Source organism: Panthera onca, chromosome F1 (genome assembly GCF_046562875.1).
Source record: "Panthera onca isolate mPanOnc1 chromosome F1, mPanOnc1 haplotype 2, whole genome shotgun sequence".
Classification (NCBI taxonomy): Eukaryota; Metazoa; Chordata; class Mammalia; order Carnivora; family Felidae; genus Panthera; species Panthera onca.
The window spans coordinates 25,275,038-25,297,492 of NC_138355.1; the positions used below are offsets into that span (position 1 = coordinate 25,275,038).

The 22,455-nt window shown below is 35.5% G+C and overlaps 1 protein-coding gene across 3 annotated transcripts in view; it reads right to left on the reverse strand.

Moving 5' to 3' along the window:
* Positions 1-22,455, reverse strand: part of HMCN1 (hemicentin 1) — a 470,876-nt gene that overhangs the window by 225,517 nt on the left and 222,904 nt on the right. For all 3 annotated transcript variants that reach the window (XM_060643679.3, XM_060643685.3, XM_060643687.2), the window contains 6 exons: positions 20,583-20,696; positions 14,810-14,968; positions 7,607-7,801; positions 4,918-5,013; positions 3,267-3,394; positions 1,814-1,958 (listed from right to left, as the gene is read on the reverse strand). In XM_060643679.3, the coding sequence (XP_060499662.1) occupies positions 1,814-1,958; positions 3,267-3,394; positions 4,918-5,013; positions 7,607-7,801; positions 14,810-14,968; positions 20,583-20,696 (837 nt within the window). The remainder of the gene's footprint in view (positions 1-1,813; positions 1,959-3,266; positions 3,395-4,917; positions 5,014-7,606; positions 7,802-14,809; positions 14,969-20,582; positions 20,697-22,455) is intronic.

Consider the following 22,455-nt stretch of genomic DNA (forward strand, 5'->3'; position numbering starts at 1 on the left):
GGAAAGTGATAAATTTAGGCATTTTCAAATCTGATGACATTTGACCATGGAAGAGCTATTTCTTTCCAGATTGTCAACCTATATAAATCAAGATGACAGTTAAATGGCTTGCCATTTTAATTTGTATTTATATTTGCATGCATTAATTCATCCTCATAAGAAGTGGTCACTGAGAGCTTCTAACGACTATTCTTCAAAGTGGAGAGGTCTAGTAATGAAAGAATATGGACATAAATAAATACGGACGTAAGGAGAACCTGGCATATTGCATCACATCCAACTCAAAAACTAATCTGTCAGATAAATGGTTACTGGGTTCCTGTCAGATGTCTGGGTTGTTTTTTCCTTTTAACCTTAGTAACTAAATCAGTTACTCATTTTGGACTAAGATAGATGAAACGATGTTGCAAAGTGATGTTTTTAACTTTTAATTGTCAAACATTTATTGCATCACAATAAACCACATCATTGGTTTGTCTATCTCCTCACTCCTCCGATTTGGCAGACATCACAGCTAATCATGTTACTCTTTTACTCAAGTAGAAATTTGCCTCAGAATCCTTCTCAATACAGTATTGAATGGAGGTGACATGATTATATCTCTATACTAAATTCTCAAACCAGTCCATAAGCACCCTCCAGGAAATCTGTGGGCTGATTTTCTCTAAAAATCGTTAAGTACAACTAAAAATATATTCAATCTGGCATTATGTGTTTACTCTTTTAGACTATAATTTAGTGTTACTTTAATATTTCTTTAAAATAATACTTCTTCAAGAATATCTCATGTGATGTTGGTAGAGGCTGGTATAAGACTGGCTGGTATAAGAGGCAGAAGAGGCTATTTTTTTAAAAGATTTTTTTTATTTTTATGTAATCTCCACACCCAACATGGGGCTTGAATTCACAATCCTGAGACCAAGAGTCGCATGCTTTACTGACTGAGCCATCCAGGCGCCACAGAAGAGGCTATTTACAATGAGAAGCAGACATTAAAAAAAAAAAAAAAAAAAAAAAAAAAGATGGTCTATATCCACTGACAATTTCAATAGACCAAACAAAATGTGGAAATTACCGGATTCTCCAACTCATGTCCTTATAAAGGGATGAATTTGCTAAAAATAAATGTTCTACGCTACTTTCATTTCTATATATGGAACTATTTTTTAATACCATACTTTAAAAAAACAACGTTGCAATACACAAAAAAATTTATGAAAATTTCTTAAACTATGAAGTTGTCAGTTATTTATTGACATGTAAAAAGTCCGTGACTGTTAGTTATGAATGGAAAAAGATGGCTTTTGGATTTTCTTATTTGTGAACTTTTAAGTTATCTAACACGCAAAAAGATTGTTTGGAGCACATGAGGTGGCCTTTAGAAAAGTTTAGGTCATTTCTAGCTAACACACAAAGGGGTCATTAGTAAGGACATGGTTATTGCACAATCCAAAAAGAAAATGCAATTTGGATGGAATAATAAGTTCGGCTTGCCTGAAATTAAAATGTATTTTTAAACATAACTTTTTGAGAACTGAGTTCACTTTTATCAATTAAGAAATCACTTACAAAAGCCCTTGGCCAGACTCAGCTGGTGACTCCCAATAAAGCCTTGTTGTGTATGTAGAAAAAGGAATTCTGGAAACACCCTTAACAATGTACATAGTGTTCAAGAAATAAGGCTTTTTGTTAAAAATAACAATTAGGAAAAAAATCTGCTTCTCACAACCAGAAGACAGAGTTAGTTGGTTTAAAGACACAAACCTAGCTTTGAACACGGTTTGGAAAGAATTACAATGGGTGCGTCTCTTACCATGCACATCCACGGTGGTGGTTTTATTAATGGTTCCAGCAACATTACTGGCCACACAAGTATATCTGCCTCCATCCTGAAGGCGAACTCTCTCAATGTGGAGACTCCCATCACTGCGTACAGTGATGTAAGGATTTTGGACCAACTTAAAGAAAAAGAAGTCATATTTAATTTAAAAGATAATGTTCCCTAAGTCAAAACCAGATTTGTTTTTCTCCAACTGGGTTATTAAATATCTTATAACAAAATATTTTAACACCTTTAAGTGAAAAATGATGAGCATGTTACCAAATGTAGAATCAATTGTATGTCTACCTAATGTAGCACCAAAAAGTATACCTCCTAACATCTGTTGGAGTTATGCAAACGATGGAAAAAGGAAAGAAACAGAAGCATCACTTATTTCATGTTTCTGTGAATTTTGTTATCACTCAGGACCCAAATTTCACTAGTCATTTTTACTTTTGGCTTAATTTGTTCTTTTTCAAGGAGACTATTACCACTTGTAAACTATTTGATATTTTTTATTTTGGCAAATAGGAATTCATTCAAGCTGAGAGAATGTGACTATTCTCAACACTTGCCTTTTTCAGTGACAGACGCAAATATCAGAGGCAACGTATGATACAGGAACTGTGTCAGAGAAGGCTGGCAGTATTTTCTATTAAAAATGATCACGCTAACTATACCATATATGCATTCTGTTCAATCACAGGACACCTGAGTGTTCAAGCAGTATCATCCTATGCCATAAGGGCATTAAATTGTTGAGTGAGGTATACTAATTTTTCTCAGGATTTCAAGCAAAGATGAACAAGTTTACATCTTATTCCATGGGGGCAATTCACTTCTAATTGGTACTTCAAAAAGTGAGTTTAACTACTCTGGAAAATGGAAGGAAAAATGCTCTGAACTAGATGAAAATTTATCATAGGTAGTATATTTACAAAAAAATCCATAGAACTGTGAAAAATTTTCATATTCTTTCATAATCAAAAGTTATACCCTGAAAGACAATGACACAAAATAGATTCACATTTTTAAAAAGTTCATGATAAAGTATATAATATTTGGAGTTAATAATAAAGGTTAGTAAATGGAAAAATTTTATGAGAGTGTTAACATTTATTACATCCTGTGAAGAAGAACATAAAAATATTTAAATACTATAAAAATAATTTTGTATTTCGAGTTCTAACATACTCTGAAGAGTTTATTAGTTGCACTGAATTGAATTCAAAACAATAGAAATCACACCATTGACTATTTCTCCGTTTTATTAATCCCAAAAAATGTGAACTGAACCATGTCAATATGGAAAAAAAGTTTTGGTGTTATATTTACAAAGTATATGTTTGTATATTTATTAAATTGATATTTCAATGTTTGAAATAAATTGCCTCTTACTCAAGAAAATTACAAATGTGAATGCATGGATTTAGAATGTTCTTACCATGGCTGAATTCTTAATCCACCGACGTTCTGGAATGGGATTTCCAGCCAACAGAGCACAAGGCAAAGTAAGCTGCTGTCCTTCAATGACGCTGGTCACCGAAGGGCTGATTCCAATGAGTGGAGCAACTAAGTCGTAGAGAAACAGGTATTATCACCTCTATCTCACCCAAAAGAAAGGCAAATCTTCTTCTAGGCCGATGACTACTAATTCCACTATTTTAAAAAATGAATTTTCAAGAATAAGATTTTTAAATGTAAATAGGTCTGAACTGGAAGAGAGACATAAAAGACCCTTCAAAGCAGAAGGAATGGCAAAGGGGGTAGGTAGTAATAGAGAAGTAGACACTAAAAGAGAATTCGTCTATGGCATGCAAGGCCAGAAATGTCAAGCCAAGAAATTTGCACTGTTTGATGGACAAATGGAGAGGAACTGAAATCATTTACATCTAAAAAACGTGGGATCATCAGAACCATTCTCAGGAAATACTAATCTGAAAACTGTGACTAACTTATTGGAGAAGGGAAAAATCAGAATGGATAAGATCAATGAGGAGGCTATCATAACAGCTCAAGCAAATAAAATGAGGTGGACTCTCTTAGATGGAGAGATGTTCTTTTGTAGAAATTAATTAATAAATTAAACATAAATCAAAGCAAAATCCCTAGATATTCTATTTGGAAATTTCAAGTATATGTTGATGAATAAAGGGAGATCTAGAAAGAAAATGTTATAAATGCATATTAATGAGAAACAGGCACTGAGAGATTTAAAAATCATATTAAATACTATAATAATTTAGACAATGTAGTACCAGTGCATAAATAGAATTCCAAGGAATAGACACAGGAATATAAATTTAGCATGTAACCAAATGGGTATTTTAATCAGTGGAAAGAGAATATTCAATACAAGACTCTGAAATGAAAAAAAAAGTTTTTAAACTATAATGGGGCACCTGGGTGGCTCAGTCGGTTAAGGTCTGATTCTTGATTTCGGCTCAGGTCATGATCCCAGCATGGTAGGATCAAGCCCTGCATCTGGCTCCTTGCTGAGCACTGAGTGTAGACCCTGCTTGAGATTCTCTCATTCTCTTTCTCTCTCTCTCTCTCTCTCTCTCTCTCTCTCTCTCTCCCTCTGCTCCTCTCTCCTGCTTTTGTGCTCTCTTGCTCTCAAAATAAATTTAAAAAATGTAAACAAAAAAAGATAATGAAACAAATGTCTTACCACTAAACAATATCGCATTCTTACTTCATATTATATCCCCAAATAATTTCATGTGGACTAAAATGAAAAGTGTAAAACAGTGGTAAACAGAAAGGAATGCCATGGCTCTAACATGTGTGTGTGTGTGCGTGTGTGTGTGTGTGTGTGTGTGTGTGTGTGTGTATTTGTATTTAGGCTTAAATCAATTTATTCAAGTTGATTTATTTAAATGAAAGATAAGGAACTTGGAGAGGATGATCTGTAAGGTTACTTCCAGTTCTAACATCCCATGAAATATGAAATAGGGTGGGAGAGGAGGCTAATCTAGTAATCAAATATTTACCTGTTGTTTCTTTGTTTAAAGTGGCACAGACAAGAGATGATGTAATAAAAGAAGTCTGATGACTTGGAAGAGCGTGATATCTAAGCACATAATTGATCTTACCAAGTCCTGTCACTGTTACTGTTGTCTGGGACTGGATCTTTCCAAACTGGTTTTCTGCCTCACAAATATAGGTTCCTTTATCATTTGCCCATAAATCTAAAAAAAAAAAAAAAAAAAAAAAAAGAGAGAGAGAGAGATCGTTTACTCATTCAACACCATCTATGAAGCATAATCATGCCAGACACAATGCTCAAATTTGTGGGTGGAAAATGTGTGTGTACTGCCTTTTGTTACTTCCCATTCTACAGGAGGAGACATACATAAGAACCAACAATCACACCACAGTGTGATAAATGCTATATACAAGTTTCAAACAATGAGCTATGGGAGCACAGAGACACAGAGACATGAGAGACTGATGGCATGCAGAGGAATTAGGGAGGGATGCACGTAGTAGGTAATATACAAGCTGTACTGTAAACAGCAGGTAGAAGGAAGGGCAGTCTAAGCCCAATGGGCTGCAAAGACAAAAGCATGACTTGAAAAATCAAGGTCTGTGCAAATAATGTAAAGCTGCACCACCAATGGATGCTGCAGCACCACCTTGGGGGTATTTTGAAGGTTTGCAAGGGAGAAAGGGAATTTTTTGTTTTTTGTTTTTTTTTTTTTTTTTTAGTTGGCCCAATGATTGGGGAAGCATACTGGCATTTACTGGGCAAGAAGTAGGTAGGCCATGCAGAGGGCAGATTCATGGAAGGAACAATTATCCCAAATCCAGCAAGACTTCTGAAGATCCTACTGGAAATTCATGGGTTTGATGGCTTTGTTTATAATTATATAATAATTACATGTATCAGTCTACATTTGAGCTGTCAAATTTATGGTGATGCACATACACATGTATGCATATTGTGTAGACATTTCTGGAGTATTTATCTATTGAAATGTCTATTATTTCAGTAAAAATTACTTTATTTTCCTTTGTACTACATTTTGGATATTAAAAGAGTTTTTATTATGTAGATAGGTCAAAAAGATAGACTTTGTTTCAGGATAATAAGAAGGATATTACAAAATATTTTTTAATTAAGGAGGGTGTTAAAGGGATCAGGATGAACACTACTAGGTTGTGTGGACATAGTCAGGGGTCAAGCTAAAGACAGAGTGTGGTGCCTTGTAAAGAGTGTGGTTTGTCTTGTGAGCAACAAGGGAGTCAACAGATTTTAAATAGGGAAATGATTATAATCCTTGCAAATATCTTCACTAAATAAGCACAGTTTAATCTACTGATAAGATTTGACAGAGAAAAATGTAGCTTTCCATTATGAACAGTTCCATTTATCTCAAATAAAGAGCAGTGACAAAGCTCCTACTTCTTTATTAACCATAGGCATATAACTTCAGAATTACATCTGGTAAGTTCAGGCAGTATCCACTCTCAACAACAGCAAACATTCATTTGCAAAGGAAAATTCACCAAATCATCTGGTTAATAAGTCACATTGTTTTTACCCAAGATATTTTTCATATTATCAACTCTTGGATTAATTTGTATAGGAATACATAAGACTGCAGAAAATGGTTTCTAATCTCTACTTTCCTTCTAGATAGTTTAAGGTGGACAGTTAGGCAACCACTGGTCAATATGTTGCCCTCTTTCATTCTTCCTTTTTTACATCACCTCTAACTGATTTGTTTCAGGTCTAATTTGTTACCCAGGCTTTTCTCATCACTATTATTACCCCACATGTATAACCCTGTAAGCCTCCCCCATTTTCATATCTTTTATCCTGCAGAGGGGTTGTCCTGCAGTGAAGCTTGGAGGGCTGTTTTCTACCTCATCAAAAGCATTTCTTCACCTGCACATTCCAGGTCCTGCATGATCTGACCCAGTAGGTACTTTTGTGGCCATCCCCTTAGATGGTGGGTTGTAAAATGCCTAAGTGGGGGACCCCATATAAGACTTCTGTCTTAACCACAGAGCCTAGCCCAGAGCTAATTACTTAAGCACTTCCAATTAGTTTAATTCATATTTGGAAGTTTAAGTGGCTAATGTACATTTAATATTGTTAATAAACATGGAAATCACTTACTGAAGGCTTTCTACAAAATAACCCCAAAGATACAATTACCCTTTAAAAATCAGTTACTTGACTAAATGTTTTTATTCCTCTAGTGCCACTATTCAAACATTCTGAATATTATTTGAAAAAGTACAAAGTATTTACAAATATTTGAATGCTTAATAGCTTATAGGCAAAATTCTTGGATGATAGAGTACTTTTTTAAAAATCTTACACTCCAGGTGGATATAATTTTTAATCAAGGAGCTTCCATAGAGTATAGAGTCCCTATGGTTATATACTGTTGGTCAAAAATAATTCATTAAAGTTAACTAACTACTATTTTAATATTTTACCTTTCTATACAGCAGTTGGTATAAGAGTCAATAAAATGTGATCACTTATTCACCTAGAGGCCCAGGTAACTCTATTTGTAATAAGAACCAGTGAGATATGAAGAAGTCACATTGCTTCACAAGCCTTTATGATATCACATACATTTGAATAAAATATAATTTATGACAATTCCAAAATATAAGAGTTTAACACCATTTTAAAGTGAAATCCAACAAACACAAAATGTGTTACGATTAATTCACAATTTTACACATAGTAATCCCTGTGTATAAAACATGAATGTATAATAAATGTGCATACTTGTACAAAATATATTTCCTTTAACCTACTTGAAATAAAGAGAGCTCCTGTTCTTAGTTGGCTGATGGAACTCACTGAAAAGGGTCTTGAGAAGATTGGCATGTTGTCTGACCTCCGCCATTTAATCTTTGGTTCTGGATAACCCTGGACATAGCAAGGTAGTGTCACATTTGAGCCAATTTCCATAGACACATCAGCAGGTTCTTGTATGAAAACTGGAGGTGCTGGAAGATATTTAAAACAAACAAAAAAAGGTCGTTGGGACAGTGTAAAGGCACATTAAATATAAACTTAATTATTAAAATGTCAACAGATCGAATCTGAATCAGGCATTGTTCACATAATATTATAAATTTACCCTTTACTCCTGTATGCTATTGAAATAGCAGATATTTCTTTTTTGCTTTATAAATGAAAAGAGGCACAAAGAAGTTCAACTACTTCCTTAAAGTGACAAATGACAAAGAGAGTGGAATTCAAGAGTGGGAATTTAAATCAAGACTACTTTAAATAAAGAGAACCTTTCATTTTAGAAATTTCTTTTCAATTTTAGTTAATGTCATACTGCTCAAATCTTTGAACTTTCTTATAAATAAATTTGCCTTATAATGAAATATTTTTGACACTTTCCAAAACTTAATTCCTACTGGTTTAAAGAACTTAATTTATACTAGAGCACATTCTTTAACAGATCACTGTATCTCCAGCTAAAATATTTAATCCTAAATTAAATCTTTGCTCTATATCACATTCTTACTTCTCAGTATCTTTCACCTTTGGTTTGTTTTTTGTTTTTTGGTTTTTTTTTACATTTTTTAATTAAAGGATTTTAAGTTTGAGAATCAATAATAACAACAGAATATAGTATTTGATAAAAAGAGAATGATGAGAGCTTAATATCTTAGCGTTAAAATCTGATTCAGAAACTATAAAATTATAGATTAAAAGGCTACAGTTATCCACATAATTTAGGTAAACACAGAAGCCAGGAGGAAGAATTAGAAATGTGTTGTTGGCACAACTTGAAAAACATGGGAAGGAAATACAGGAGAAAGCTATCAGCCAGCCCAAATAAGTTCCCCAGAACTTATAAGTAATGATGTATGAGGCATCAGACAAGGAGGTAGAATGCTTTAAAGCATTCATGAAGTAATTCATGAAACCTGCTCATGTTGGATTCTAAGAGGAGGAGCCCAAGAGAGGGATCCTTGGTAACGTCAAGGTTAAATATTGCTTAGGAATTCAACTATCACTTACAAAGCAAGGACTGTTATAGGTGCTTTCCATTAATTTTCTCATTTGATCTTCACAATAACGCTGTCGGGTAAGTATTATTATTACTCGAATTTTATAGTTGAAGAAATTGACACACAGATTTGCTAAGTATTACATGGAATTGAAGACTGGAGGTAGGATTGAAAACCAGGTTGATACTGGTAACAGTTTTTTGTCATTTTATCAGCCTCCCCTTTTCTATGAGTTCCTACAACTGCTCAAAGTCAAGGTGTTTAGCAAGCTAATAAAAATGGGTGCGGAGATCACTTCTTTCTTTCTCATTGGGAATTTTGAGACTCGGACGCACAGTTGTCTCCTGAGCAGCATTAATGCTTTATTAACCTAGGCTAAAGGATATCCTCTAACTTTGCAGCCTCATCTCCCATTATTCACCTACAGAAATCTTATTCAAGGGACCATCAGAACTCTTTACTCTTCTCTAAATAAGGATTAACCATTTTCATACCAGTACCTGTGTTACAGTCATCCCTCTCAAATGCAATGTTGGTAACTGATCTCTGGCTATTGAAATATTGACAATTCTTTAGTCCAGTTCAAAAGGTCCCTCTTTGAGGCCATCTCTCATCCTCCCAGATGGACATGACTTCCTCCCTCTGTGAGGTACAAAACTCACTCTGTACCACTTCCATGGTAATGGCCTTATCCAGCCTTTAATTAGACTGTGTGTTTGATTTTCCCTAGAGAGTTTATGTTTGCAACCATATTTTATCTTTTATAGCAGCTAACCTAGTACTTTGTGCATTATACATGGTTGCTCAATATCTGTGAATGAGTGAATCAATATTAAAATGCTTCAATAATAATGTAGTATGTGCATTTGTATATATATGTAAGTGTATGTGGTGTTAACAACCTTGATCTTTTGAAAAAAACATGGCAATTTCAGAAGCCTACTGTTGGTTTATTGAGCCTAAATAAAATAAAGTTAAATTAAATCCACAATGTAATATGTTTTTAACAAGAAGGAGAGTAGCTGTGTTTAGATTTCTCTTATTCCACCTATGTGGGAAACTGACATATAAAATTCATAGGCAAAATAAACATTTTAAAAACAATTCATAAAGTAGCTCATTGTTTTTCTATCCTAGGTGTAAAGGACTAGTTACTTTTCTCTGCATTGACAGTAGTCATTTATCCCAGAGCCAGTTGCTTTTTGGAGAAATAGAGGTTATAAAAGTCTCAGGATGTTTTAGATGCAGAGTATGGGCAGGTAGATGTGGAAATGGGGCAGAAAATCAATTTCAGAAGAACAAAAAGATATGCAGAAGCCTGGGGTTGACCAGACATTTGAGAGGAAACCAAGCTTACTGACACAGCAGAACATAGCCATCAGTCAAAATGGAAACAAATCAGAATTTTCAGAAGTAAAAAAGCCAAGAACGAACTGGACTAGAAAAGGATAAGCAGAGCTCAAGTTGTGCCCATAAAACTCGGTTAAGACAGGAGAAGTCATCTGTGGTGAAGAAGCTTTGGGAACAGTGTCAGGTACAAGACAAGCAAAAGGTTAGGGAATATACATCCTGGTACCAGAAAACAAGGCAAATGAGAGTACCAGGCACTAGGTAAGGAGCCAAGAGAGCATCAGTGACAAGGAAACCTCAAAAATGAAGCAACTCCTAACTCAAGCCAAGAAGCCTTCTAAATACTTCCTACTCTTGATTGTGGCCAATTCGAACTCCAAGTGAGTTATATTGGGTGGATGGTAAACAGATTAACAGGGCTACGGAAGGGGCAGTGGTGACTGTAGTACAAAACACGGGTTTGTTCAGAGGAGGCTGTGTTGCGTAGAGATGTTACAGTCCGTTAGGTGGTTTTAAATGGCAGCTCCATTATTTCTTAGTCTGCAAAATTGGAAAATTCTTTTACTTCCCTCAGTCTAAATCTATGAACAATAGGAGATAATAACGTTTCCTATCTCATGTTGTTAAAAGACCTGGTCTTTATTAATCATTTAGCATGTAGTAATCACCCAAATATTAACTATCACTAGTTATAAACAGTGTTGAATTCATGCATTAAATCTTAGCTCCAGGGGCGCCTGGGTGGCTCAGTCGGTTGAGCCACTGACTTCAGCTCAGGTCATGATCTCACAGTTTTTGAGTTCAAGCCCCGCGTCAGGCTCTGGGCTGACAGCTCAGAGCCTGGAGCCTGCTTGGGATTCTGTGTCTCCCTCTCTCTCTGCCCCTCCCCCACTCATGCTCTGTCTCTGTCTCAGAAATAAATAAACATTAAAAAAAATTTTTTTTAAATATTAGCTCCAGAACTTAATAAAACTATTATTAATTTCAATATCAGCTTCTGCATACAGCCTGTCAGGATTATGCTTGATCACTGTGATCCCTTAAGTATTTACATGCAAACCCCTTGAGAACTGTAAAATTAATGCATGGTACAGCTTTGTTGTCGCTCACTGATAGATATGGCTGTGTACATACATCATTTTGAAAATAGAAAGTCACAAACAGATTGACCATGTTGCTCTAAAATCTATTGCATAAAATTATTCTGGTTCCTTTGGTGATAATTAAATGTATACCCACTTGGGCAACTCTAGCATTGCACTAGTCAAAGATTTTCTTTCCTAAAATGGCTGAACACACTGTTTTGGTTCTAGCAAACCACAAAACACAAAACCACAGTCTAGGACTCAAACCCTGAGTGGTGTGGAATGTTGCAAATAAAATCGCTGCCAGGCCAACATTTTGTTTGATGTAGCCAATCTTCTTCTCTTCCAAATGACTTCACAATTCACTACCTCTTTTTAAAAAAAGGATGGAAAGCACTGGTAACTTTCCCTCTTGACCTGAAATGTCCATAACTCAGAGCCCTGGTAATGAGAAGCAGGAAAAAGGAGACTCACTACAAGAAGCTATAACTCAACAATAATATTGAACAGCTTTATTACTATTGGTTTTTTGATCTACTATTGATGCAAAGTAATAGGCCCACAAAAACAATCTGAAAGTCCAACAGCTACATGATAGGGATAAAGGTATGTTTTTCTTTTTAGGTCATAAGCTACTTAAATTTATGCCCGATAGTTTTGGAACTCAAATGAATTTTATGCACTACTACTAATAGTAGTAGTAAAGGCTTGAATTGTCTCAAGCCTTTAAAGAAAATCAGTTGGAAACAGTGACTTTCATATTAAAAGCCCAATGCTTAATCTTAAATACTATGCCACTATTATATATGCATTGCTATATTACTTTTTAAGACGCAGAGAATCAGAATGGTAATTCAATTTGTGGAGTTCATTTTTTTGATACATGTGCCATTAAGCAGCTTTAGATGAACAGCAGTAACCAATGGACATGCTGAATGCACATGGGTGATGATGCTACATTTCAAATTTATAACCAACGTATCAGGTAGGTACTCTTAAAAGTCAGGCAGAAAACCCAGCCTCTCTCCAAAGCCCATTCTCTTAGCCACTATATAAATTCTGAGGAAAAGTTTGGTTTTTTGTTTGTTTGCTTCTAAACCTAACAGTGATAACCACAACCATCACTGCAACTGTGATTTGCACAGGCCTTAGCAGTTACACCCTGTGTCTGCTAGGATATGGGACCATAGTTTTATGTGGACAGAAAAGGTCTAACCAAACTTTGTGAGCCACAGTGATCAGAATTCTAATGGTGGGTAAGGAGATAGTTATTAAGGCATAATGGATGCATGTATGGCGATGGTGTTAGAATGAAGTTATCTGGCAACTGTTAATGATCATGGTTACAGTAAGGACACAATTTAGTTCATGTTAATAGCTCCAACAGAACAATTACTGGAATAAAAGTTGAGAAGCCATTGTTTTAGAAAAGGTCATAGTGGGGCGCCTGGGTGGCTCAGTTAAGCGTCCAACTTTGGCTCAGGTCATGATCTCGCGGTCCGTGAGTTCAAGCCCCGCATCGGGCTCTGTGCTGACTGCTCAGAGCATGGAGCCTGTTTCAGATTCTGTGTCTCCCTCTCTCTCCGACCCTCCCCCGTTCATGCTCTGTCTCTGTCTCAAAAATAAATAAATGTTAAGAAAAATTAAAAAAAAAAAAAAAAAAGAAAAGGTCATAGAGAGTGAAGATCTTGAATATGAGTGAAGATAAAACAAAATTCAGTTCAAGGAATGAGGATAAATACAAAATATTGGTTAGGATGTTTCCTAATCCAATGCAAATCACTCCAGCACAGATAGCCCTAAGGCTACATGGATTTTCACTAGTCAACAGCGAGAACCTGGAAACTTCAGAAACTAAAAATATCATCAAGAAGGCAGTAAGTAAGCAAGGAAATGTGTATGTTGTTTATATTTTCCATAATCTTGGAGAGGGGTGAGAGTGTCATTCCCCTTTTGCTGGGAACAATTACTCAGGCTAATTCATTCTTCCTTAAAGCCAGACAACTCTAGAAGGATGTTGGGTCAATATAAAATACCTGAGCAGGAAAGAGGAAGAGGCAGAACTAGAAAATGTTGGGAATTTGAAACACGATACTTTATATATTTCTTAGAAACAAGAATTCTGCACCAAGTGACCCTCTTCATTTGGGCCTCACATTTCTAAAAGCATTCCTTGTGCTTTAACTTCAGATATCCTCCACCCGGAGATTCCAATCTTATTTCCAAGGCACTTCTCTCAATAACCTCAGCTTTTAGTCACAGTCAAACACATTTTGCTGTGCCTTAGATTCTACAGTGGTCTTTATGGCCATTTCCAGCTCTTATTTCCAAGGCACTTCTCTCAATAACCTCAGCTTTTAGTCACAGTCAAACACATTTTGCTGTGCCTTAGATTCTACAGTGGTCTTTATGGCCATTTCCAGCTCTGTTGATTCTACCCCAAGAGCATAATCACCAAGAGTACAGAGTGTTCACCAGACAGCCCAGGGGCAAGGGGATCATAAAAGATCCCAGGAGGAAAGAAATTAGTTTATATGAAACAACATATTAAGCTTGGAGGGCCAGGATATTCATTTAGAGAATTAAGATAGAACTGGAATGGTTTGTATTACTTTATCCTAAAAAAAAAAAATCTGCATTTTCTTTATAGTTCCCAACTTTTGTTTAAAAAAAAAAAACAGTTGAGGCATGAAAATCATCATACATAAATGAAAATACAATTTAAGAAAATGTCATATTTTATAAGTTTAATGTCAATGTTTGAATTATTTGTTAGAATTAAGCTGCCAGGTTCCTTTTCATACAAAGCAAGCTCTGTTTTATTTCATGTGTTCCTACACTGTGTATCAATTATTTTTTAAGAAACATGACATAGAGAGACAAAGAAGGAGAAAGAACTAAACTTCTTGAGTAATCTGATGACAGTGGTCATACACATGCTGTATCCTTCACATTGTGACTGACATTTATTTGTTGTTAGTACTTGAGGAGTAATTGCTAGTAAAAAAAATTTTTTAAATAAAAGCACAATGTGCTACCTTTGCTATCATCAACATCTCCAAATTATGGTCTAGAGCCAAAGTCTAATTTCTGGCCTCCAGATGTTAATACTTAGCAATTTTGTGTCGGAACGGATGACTCCTATTATGAAAATGTCTGGCAATACATGATATTCCAGTGAAGCTTATAGTCTCTGATGTCAGATTACCTGGGTTCAAATATCCAGACTCTGCCCCTCCATAGTTCTGTGATACTGGTCAAGTTCCTTAGCTTTGTTACGACTCCTTTTTCTTATCTATATAATGGAGATATTTATAGTATCTTCGTCTTAGGATTGCTATGAGAGTTAAATGAGCTAATGCATATAAAAGTTCTTAGCACAATGCATGGTATATAGAAAGCACTTGGTAAATGTTTACCACCATGATTATATTAATAATCTGAGACGTTAACTCTCATTTGTCCTTTCTGACAAACATTTCCACCCAAATGTTTCAGAGTTATTAGCATGGAAAAAAACCAAATGTGTCTATCAGAGCTGGATGCTTACAGCCAACATCCAGAGTTATCTTGCCAGCTGCTCTTCCAGCATCATTGACAGCTACACACATATAATCACCAGCATCCAGGTCTTGAGTTTCTTGAATCTTCAAAAGTCCCAAAAGAGGGTCAATAATGAGGAATGTTGAGGGCCTCAGCTCAAGATCCCCTAGGTTAAAACAAAGAGAGAACATTAAACCCTAAAGTATTTACATAGTTTACTCTGCTCTTGGGTTGATTTCAAGACTGCTGAAGAAAATCAACTGTCAAGTTTTTACAATACCGTTGTCTGGCACAACACAGACACTTAAACAATGTTTACGCAAAGAAAGGACAAAGGGTTTGTTGGCACTAAGCTGATTTATTAGTCTGTATGATTCTGTGTGCTAACCAAGAGCCAAAAATCTGGCTCCAGATATTTCCTACTGTGAATGTACCTAAATAAGAAAGAACTCTTCAAAGCTGTACTGGGGAGGACGAGGTTGGGGAGTGGGGTGTGGGAAAGGACGGCAGCTGTCACTGTGGCTGTGTTGGGTAAGAAGGGAATGGGAAGATGAAGGTTGAAAAAAGGTTTCTACCAGCTTTGTGGACCAGCTTAGGATCCCCTAAGCACTTTCTAAATAACTGAAATTCATCCTGCCACAAAGCTGGTAGAAACCTTTTTTCAACCTTCATCTTCCCATTCCCTTCTTACCCAACACAGCCACAGTGACAGCTGCCATCCTTTCCCACACCCCACTCCCCAACCTCGTCCTCCCCAGTACAGCTTTGAAGAGTTCGTTCTTATTTAGGTCTTAAAAACTGAGAACAAACCGAGGGTTGATGGGGGGGTGGGGACGGTGGGTGATGGGTATTGAGGAGGGCACCTGTTGGGATGAGCACTGGGTGTTGTATGGAAACCAATTTGACAATAAATTTCATATTAAAAAATAAAAATAAAATAAAATAGGAATGTTTAATGCATTTTGATTATAATTATTTCTTTGGTATACATATTGTCAGGTCCAAATAAATCTTTTTTTTTTGTTGTTAGTTAAAAAAAAAAAGAAAAGAAAGTGCTTAGGAGACTACAGGTGTTCTTTGTTTGGTCAATGGACCGGGTTTTTGGTTTGCTGAATGCTGTCACAGTTAGTGTCTTGTGAGAGGTATAGGCTGCCTGAGAGCATTCTGAGGATTTCTGGAGAAGAAGGGACCACAGCTATCTGGAGATCATAGGGAAGAGCTTGTTGGTAGAAGAGGAAAAACGGGATGATAATTTTTTTTTGAGAGAGAGCACGAGTGGGGGGGGGGGGGCGAAGAAAGAGAGGGGGAGAGAAAGAATCCCAAGCAGCCTCCACACTGTAAGTGCAGAGCCCAAGGAGGGGCTCAAACTCACGAAACCGTGAGGTCATGACCTGAGCCGAAACCAAGAGTTGGCCGCTTAACTGACAGAGCCACCCAGGCACCCCTGGATGAGAAATTTCTAACAATGGCCAGAGAGAAGTGTTTTATAGAAATCTCCCATAATACCGCTACTAAATCTGTATTTTTCATCAAGTTCTTGAAGTTGGAGTTACAGGTTTCTCGAAGAGGCAGGTAGGGAATAAATGTGTGGAAAATGAAACACATGCATTGAGTTTGACCTCAGTGTGAGGCTAGAATGACAGCAGAAAAATTAGTTATGTCTGAGTTATCTGTGTGTCTCTGATGTTATGTGTCCCTTCAGCCCCTCCAATCCCCTGAGAACCATTTCTCTATGAAGGAAAACAATGCCTTAACTAATCTGTAAGTTAGGTTAGTCTCTCCTTATGTATCTCCTCCTTCAGGGTGACTCCTCTCCCAAGAATGTAATTACCTGGATGGCCAGTTTCATAAAAAAAAAATACCTACTACTGGATCTTTAATACTATCTTAGTGTCCACATCCTTTTTGTAAAGAGTAATATCAAACTTCCTGTGGGGATCCTAAAATCTTCCTGGAGGTTGGAAGGCCATTGCTCTTAGGGGTGCACAGCATGCCCAGATGTCAAGTCTAAAAAACTGCTCTCCAAAAGGTCATGTACTACCCTAGCTATGTGCTTTGAAGACCACCATAGTATCTCACTTAGCTTCTAACAAAAAAAAAAAAAAAAAAAAAAAAAAAGAGAGAGAGAGAGAGAGAAACCCAGAACAAGTAATCCTCTAGAATACTATAAAAATCACCAATCAACAGACTCAGGGCAACAAGCAGACAATTATCTTTGTTTTTGTTTTTATAATTTTGAGAACAGAAGGGGTCAAAGGAGCCATAAATTTGAAAACAAAAAAATTGCAATAGCGACCATCAGTGCCAAAAATAAAGTATTTTTCAGCATTCCAATATTTAAAACCCAAATCATCCTTTTAAGCTTGCTACTACATACCACACGAGAATAAGAGAAGCAACCAAAGCTGTGTCTATGTGCCTCTGGGAAATTTTCATAAATAAAAGCAGATGATGTTGACATAAACTTTCCTCCCACTAAGGGAGAATGCAATATGACCTAGCTGTTCATCAAGTATTAGAATGTTTGGACTAAAATGCATTTAGAATTTTGGAATTTACTTCTCCCTTATTTCTTTTGTTTATGTCGAAGGATAAAATCAAGACGTTTAGCTAGTAGGTTTTTTTTTCAAAAAAAAAGCTAAAAGAATAGCAATAATGAAAATGTAAATTGGGAAACACCAGTTTAGTCAAGTCATCTACTAAATTAGTCATCAAATTATTGGGAAGCCATTGAGAAATATGGAACTTTGAGATGGTAATGGAATAGGGATTATTTAGTTTTAATATTAGGTAAGATTAGAATTTTTACAGAGTGAAATATACAAACTTTCCTGACAACCCATGCTAGGATTTAACAATCATTACCACTGCAGAGGGTTCTCTTTATGCTGTAATTTAAATTCAATTCTGGTTTCTATGGATGTAAAGGCTAACAACAGAGAAATCATTATCCCTGGCATAAGATCCTTTCGAATAGTTGATGGGAATTAGTGGTTCTCAAAAATGTTTCCTTCAAACCCCTTTTACACTCTTATAAATTATTGGGGACTTTAATGAGGTTTTTTTTGTATAGATTATATTTATTTGTATTTAGTACTTTAGAAATTGAAAAAATTTAAATGTATGTATTTATTCTATAATAAACTCATGACATTTTAACATAATGAACATATTTTATGAGAAATTAATTATTTTTCCAAAAATAAGATAAATTTAGTGAGAAGAGTGGTGTTTCACATTTTGCAAATTTCTAGAATGTCTAGCTTAATAGAAGACAGCTGAGTGCTCATACTTGCTTCTGCATTCATTCTGTTGGATATCACACTTCATGTACCCTCCAAAAACTCCACTATACACTTGTGAGACAATGAGTATGAAAAAGAAAAATAATATGTTAGTATAATTAGGAAAGTAATTTTAGTCTCAGAGATTCTCTGAAAAAATGACGGGGAACCCCCAACTACTCTTAAGAACCACCAATCTAAATTGAAAAACCTACTTTCTTTAATGTTTCACCAGAAATATCCTCTATAAAACATTTTAATAGTGTCTCTATTCTTTTTTGAACCCACTATATGTTGCTTATTTCTAAAATGAAAAATCCAAAATTTTTATGGGTATTTGTACTTATGCAATTCCTTTTCTCTGATGGCCTGAATAGAATATGATTTATTAATTTATTAATTTATTAATGAATGGTAGGTGCCAGGGGTTTGGGGACAAAGGAAATGAGATATTCTTCAACAGGTATGAAGTTTCAATTATCCAAGAGGAGTAAGTTCTAGAGATCTACTGTGCAACAAAGTGCCCATAGTTAACCATGCTGTATCGCACAGTTCAAAATTTGTTAAGAGGACAGATTCCATGTGTTCTTACAATCAATTAATCACTACCTATATTCAATCAGAATTGCTAGAAAAAGGGGTATGAAGAAAAAGTTATTCTTCTGGTTAAGGTAAGGACTCTTCTTCACCCCTTGGTTTCCATAAGGTAGGATTTCCCTAACCTCCCATTGTCTCATCCCTAGCAGAGGTGGAAAAGGAGAGCCCAGCTGCCTCTTCCCCCTTTCTTTCTGGAACCAGTCTGCATCAGAGTTTATCCTCTAATTTTGTTCTTGGTGATCCAGACTCTGCATATGCAATAAATGCTTGCCTGGTACAGATAGGACAGTAGGTTGGCCTATTTCTGGGGTTTATGCCTACTGTGCATACTGTTGATGAACACTGGAGGATGTCTTCTAATTTGGTCTGTCAGTGTTTAATGTCCACATTGTATCTCTGTTGTTTCATAACTGAGAGAAATGGAATAGATTTAACTGGGCCCATTGAACTCCAACATCTTTGATTTAGAAAGTTAAAAGGCAATCAATTCTAGAATCTTCCATGTGGTCACTGCATGGCTCCCTAACTCCTCCTTACCTTCCAAGCCATTTATAGGACCCAGGTTAACATGAAGACTAAGTTTACTCAGAAAAGTAGCCTCAATTTGGGAAAATAAAAGACTTTCTGTGTGACTCTGCTATCTACAGGCAGAGAAGTCAGCAGGTCACATTGACTTTTAAAAAAGAGAACTACTGCTTCTATAACACATTTTTTTCTGGATTTATTTAATTATGATGTGACTTTGACACTGATTATCTATTTTATCTGTAATTCAAAGACTTAAGATTTTTAAATAACTAAAATTACAGCTTATGGTAACTGAAATAAACCTAATTAAGAAGCAAATCCAGAAACACTTTCTTATCAGAGAAAACATGAAGACAAAAAATCATTTAACATAGAAAACCATGAAAATAGCATTACCTCCTAGTTTTTCTGTTTTTGATTTGTATTATTTAAATGTGTTTGTTTTCTACATAAAGCCTTTCTTTTTCACCTCATGTTCCCCAAGAGTTTGAACCCGAGGTGAATTCATAATTTTGTGATTATGACATCAACCCGTTGCTATGGGAATGTCTGTGATTTAACAAACAGAATCACAACAATAGTTCTTTGTACTGTTTAGCATTTTTCATCTGAAGATTAAAAAGTATTTTGCAAACAGCATCTCAATAATCCTAGCAACCTCCCTGTTAGAGTGTTCGCGGGAATTTTTCTTTCTCATATATTGGAAGAACTGAGACAGAAACAGAAGCAGGACATTTTACACAGATATCTACTGTCAGCATCTGAGCCTGGACCAGGACCCGAGAGTATTCTTACTAAGACAAACAACACATTACTGTTATTTTATTATAGAATCACAAAGGTGTAATCTTTATGTTACGAATGTAGGGAGATAATTTCCATGCTTGATATAAGCATCTACTATGCATGATGATGCCCATCACACTGTCTTTCAACTACCTGTAAGCTTTAATGTTATGTCTTTTTTTGAGCACTTTATAGAAAGTGTCCTTGGGAATCTAGAAAACTTTCTAATAGTGACAGCTATTATCTCTAAGTGAATTGAAATCAGGAAAGCCATTTTAAACGTTAACAGAGTATTCTTGGACAATTTTCTACAGGAAACAATCCTAAACTAACAAAGAGAATGTTCAGCTGGATTAGCAAAGGCGAACTTTTCCTGCTTTGATTTTCACGGTCCTATAATCCACACCAGATGTCAAATCTTGAAATTTAGAGTTCAGAATTTTGAACTATTGTCTCTAGTGAGATCATAAACACATTTTATGGGGCTGCTAAGTCACACACCAAAACAAAATTTTAACAAATCATTTTTTTAAAAGAGAAAACAAAACCAAGTGAACCAGACATGAACATATTTAAGAAATGTACCTTTGAACCACTTAACTCGAGGTGGAGGAATACCAGAAGTTTTACATTCCATAACTGTTGTATCCCCAAGAGCAACCAAGAGCTCGCTCTGAACTACGATCAACTTCGGGGCTTCTGAAAAAAACAAACATGCAAATCGTCAACATCTGGCCCAGTGCCACGTGGACCTTGTTCATGATTACACTAAATGAACCAATTTAGCAAAATCTACCAGTATTTATGAGCTTGGTTATTTCAATGTTTATAAACAGAATGAAACTCTTATAATGCAAGTGTTCATAGATAGATGTGTGTGATGAAAAGATTATTTATTAAGGCCAAAAATATATATTAGGCAAAAATAATTCTGATAAAAGAGTACAAAAAATTAGGAAATTAATTGAAAGGTCTTTATGAAAAAAAAAGAGATATATAAGGAAAGACAAATCTTAGAAATCTGAACATCTTATAGAAATAGTAAGTAATACTGAAGGAACAGAGAGAAGAGTAATAGTAATAAAAATATCAAAAGAGCTACGATAAGGCTGACTTGGCTAAATTATGAGGATAATATAATTGTAGATGAATTTGTTGTAATATTTTCTATGTGATTTTAAGGATATTCATGTTTCACTACAGAGAGAGGGTTGTAGTCTAAGGGTAAATGTTCCATCTATAAAAAGTAGAGTCTCCATTCTCTTTTTGCCTTTGATGCTAAATACATACATTCTCTAAGTTTCTTTGCCTAATTCTTTAGAGTTCACTCATACATTTTTCTCTTAGCTGGGCATGTTAGGACTTTCTAATTTCAACTGAAGTAGTTTAAAAGAAATTGAATTAACTTCTCAAAGATCATGTTATCCCTCTCCTAGAAAGAAAGCTTTCAGTGAATTCATTCCACAATTCTCTAGTTTGGCTTTCAAAAATCATACACTGGTACAGAGCTTTCTCTTGTAACTTACCTTCCATAACACTTTCTTACTCATCACAAGGTACAGAGCAAAATGGTAGCCCAAAGCACCCCCTACCCTCTCCTATCCTCCTGTTTTTGCAAAGCTGTTTCCTCTGCCTGAAATGCCCTTTGCCACAACTCTTCTAATCCCACTTGTTCCTCCAGACTGAGCTTAAGTCCTGTCTCCTTTGAGAAATCTTTACAAATTCCCAGTCAGAATTAATCTTCCTCTCCACCAGTCCTCTGCTATAGTACTAGTCTGTCTGCTTTCTTCTATATCTCTATGTATAGCCATTCCCATTATGCAGGCTCTCAAAAAGTAAGGACTTCATAACATACATCTTTTATTTCACATTCCACAATTTTAGATACTCTGGGCAATTAATAAGGTGAATAAGTGGGTCAACTATTTTAGCTTCTTTGTGAATGAACTGAAATTTGTGTCTATGATTCAGAATCTATTTCAACCTGCTTTCTACAGTCCCACTGTCTCTTTCTTCTCCAATCTTCCAAACTTACCATGTGCCTTCCTCATTTCTATCAATGAAGACCACTTCTTTCTATGCTTTCAGCTTTGATATTTACAATACTTTTGCTACCTCCCTCATCTATACACACCAAATTACAATTCTTAATTTTTATTGTAGCTTTCTTACTCTCCACTGCCAGTTTCACTACCTTACCATAAATGGCAGGGTAGACTGCTAGCCATTAATTATTCACAATTACAAACTAACACTGAACATGTCATGTCCTTGTCCTTTATTTGTTTAAGAAAGACCAAATTAAAAGAAATACTCTATTCTGTTATATATTATTAGAGTATATGATTATATTAAAATATATTAGATTATATATTATATGTTATTATACATTTTATTATGGAATATTTATTATAATTATCACAAAATGCATCCTCAATAAATGCTTGAGTTTGGAGGG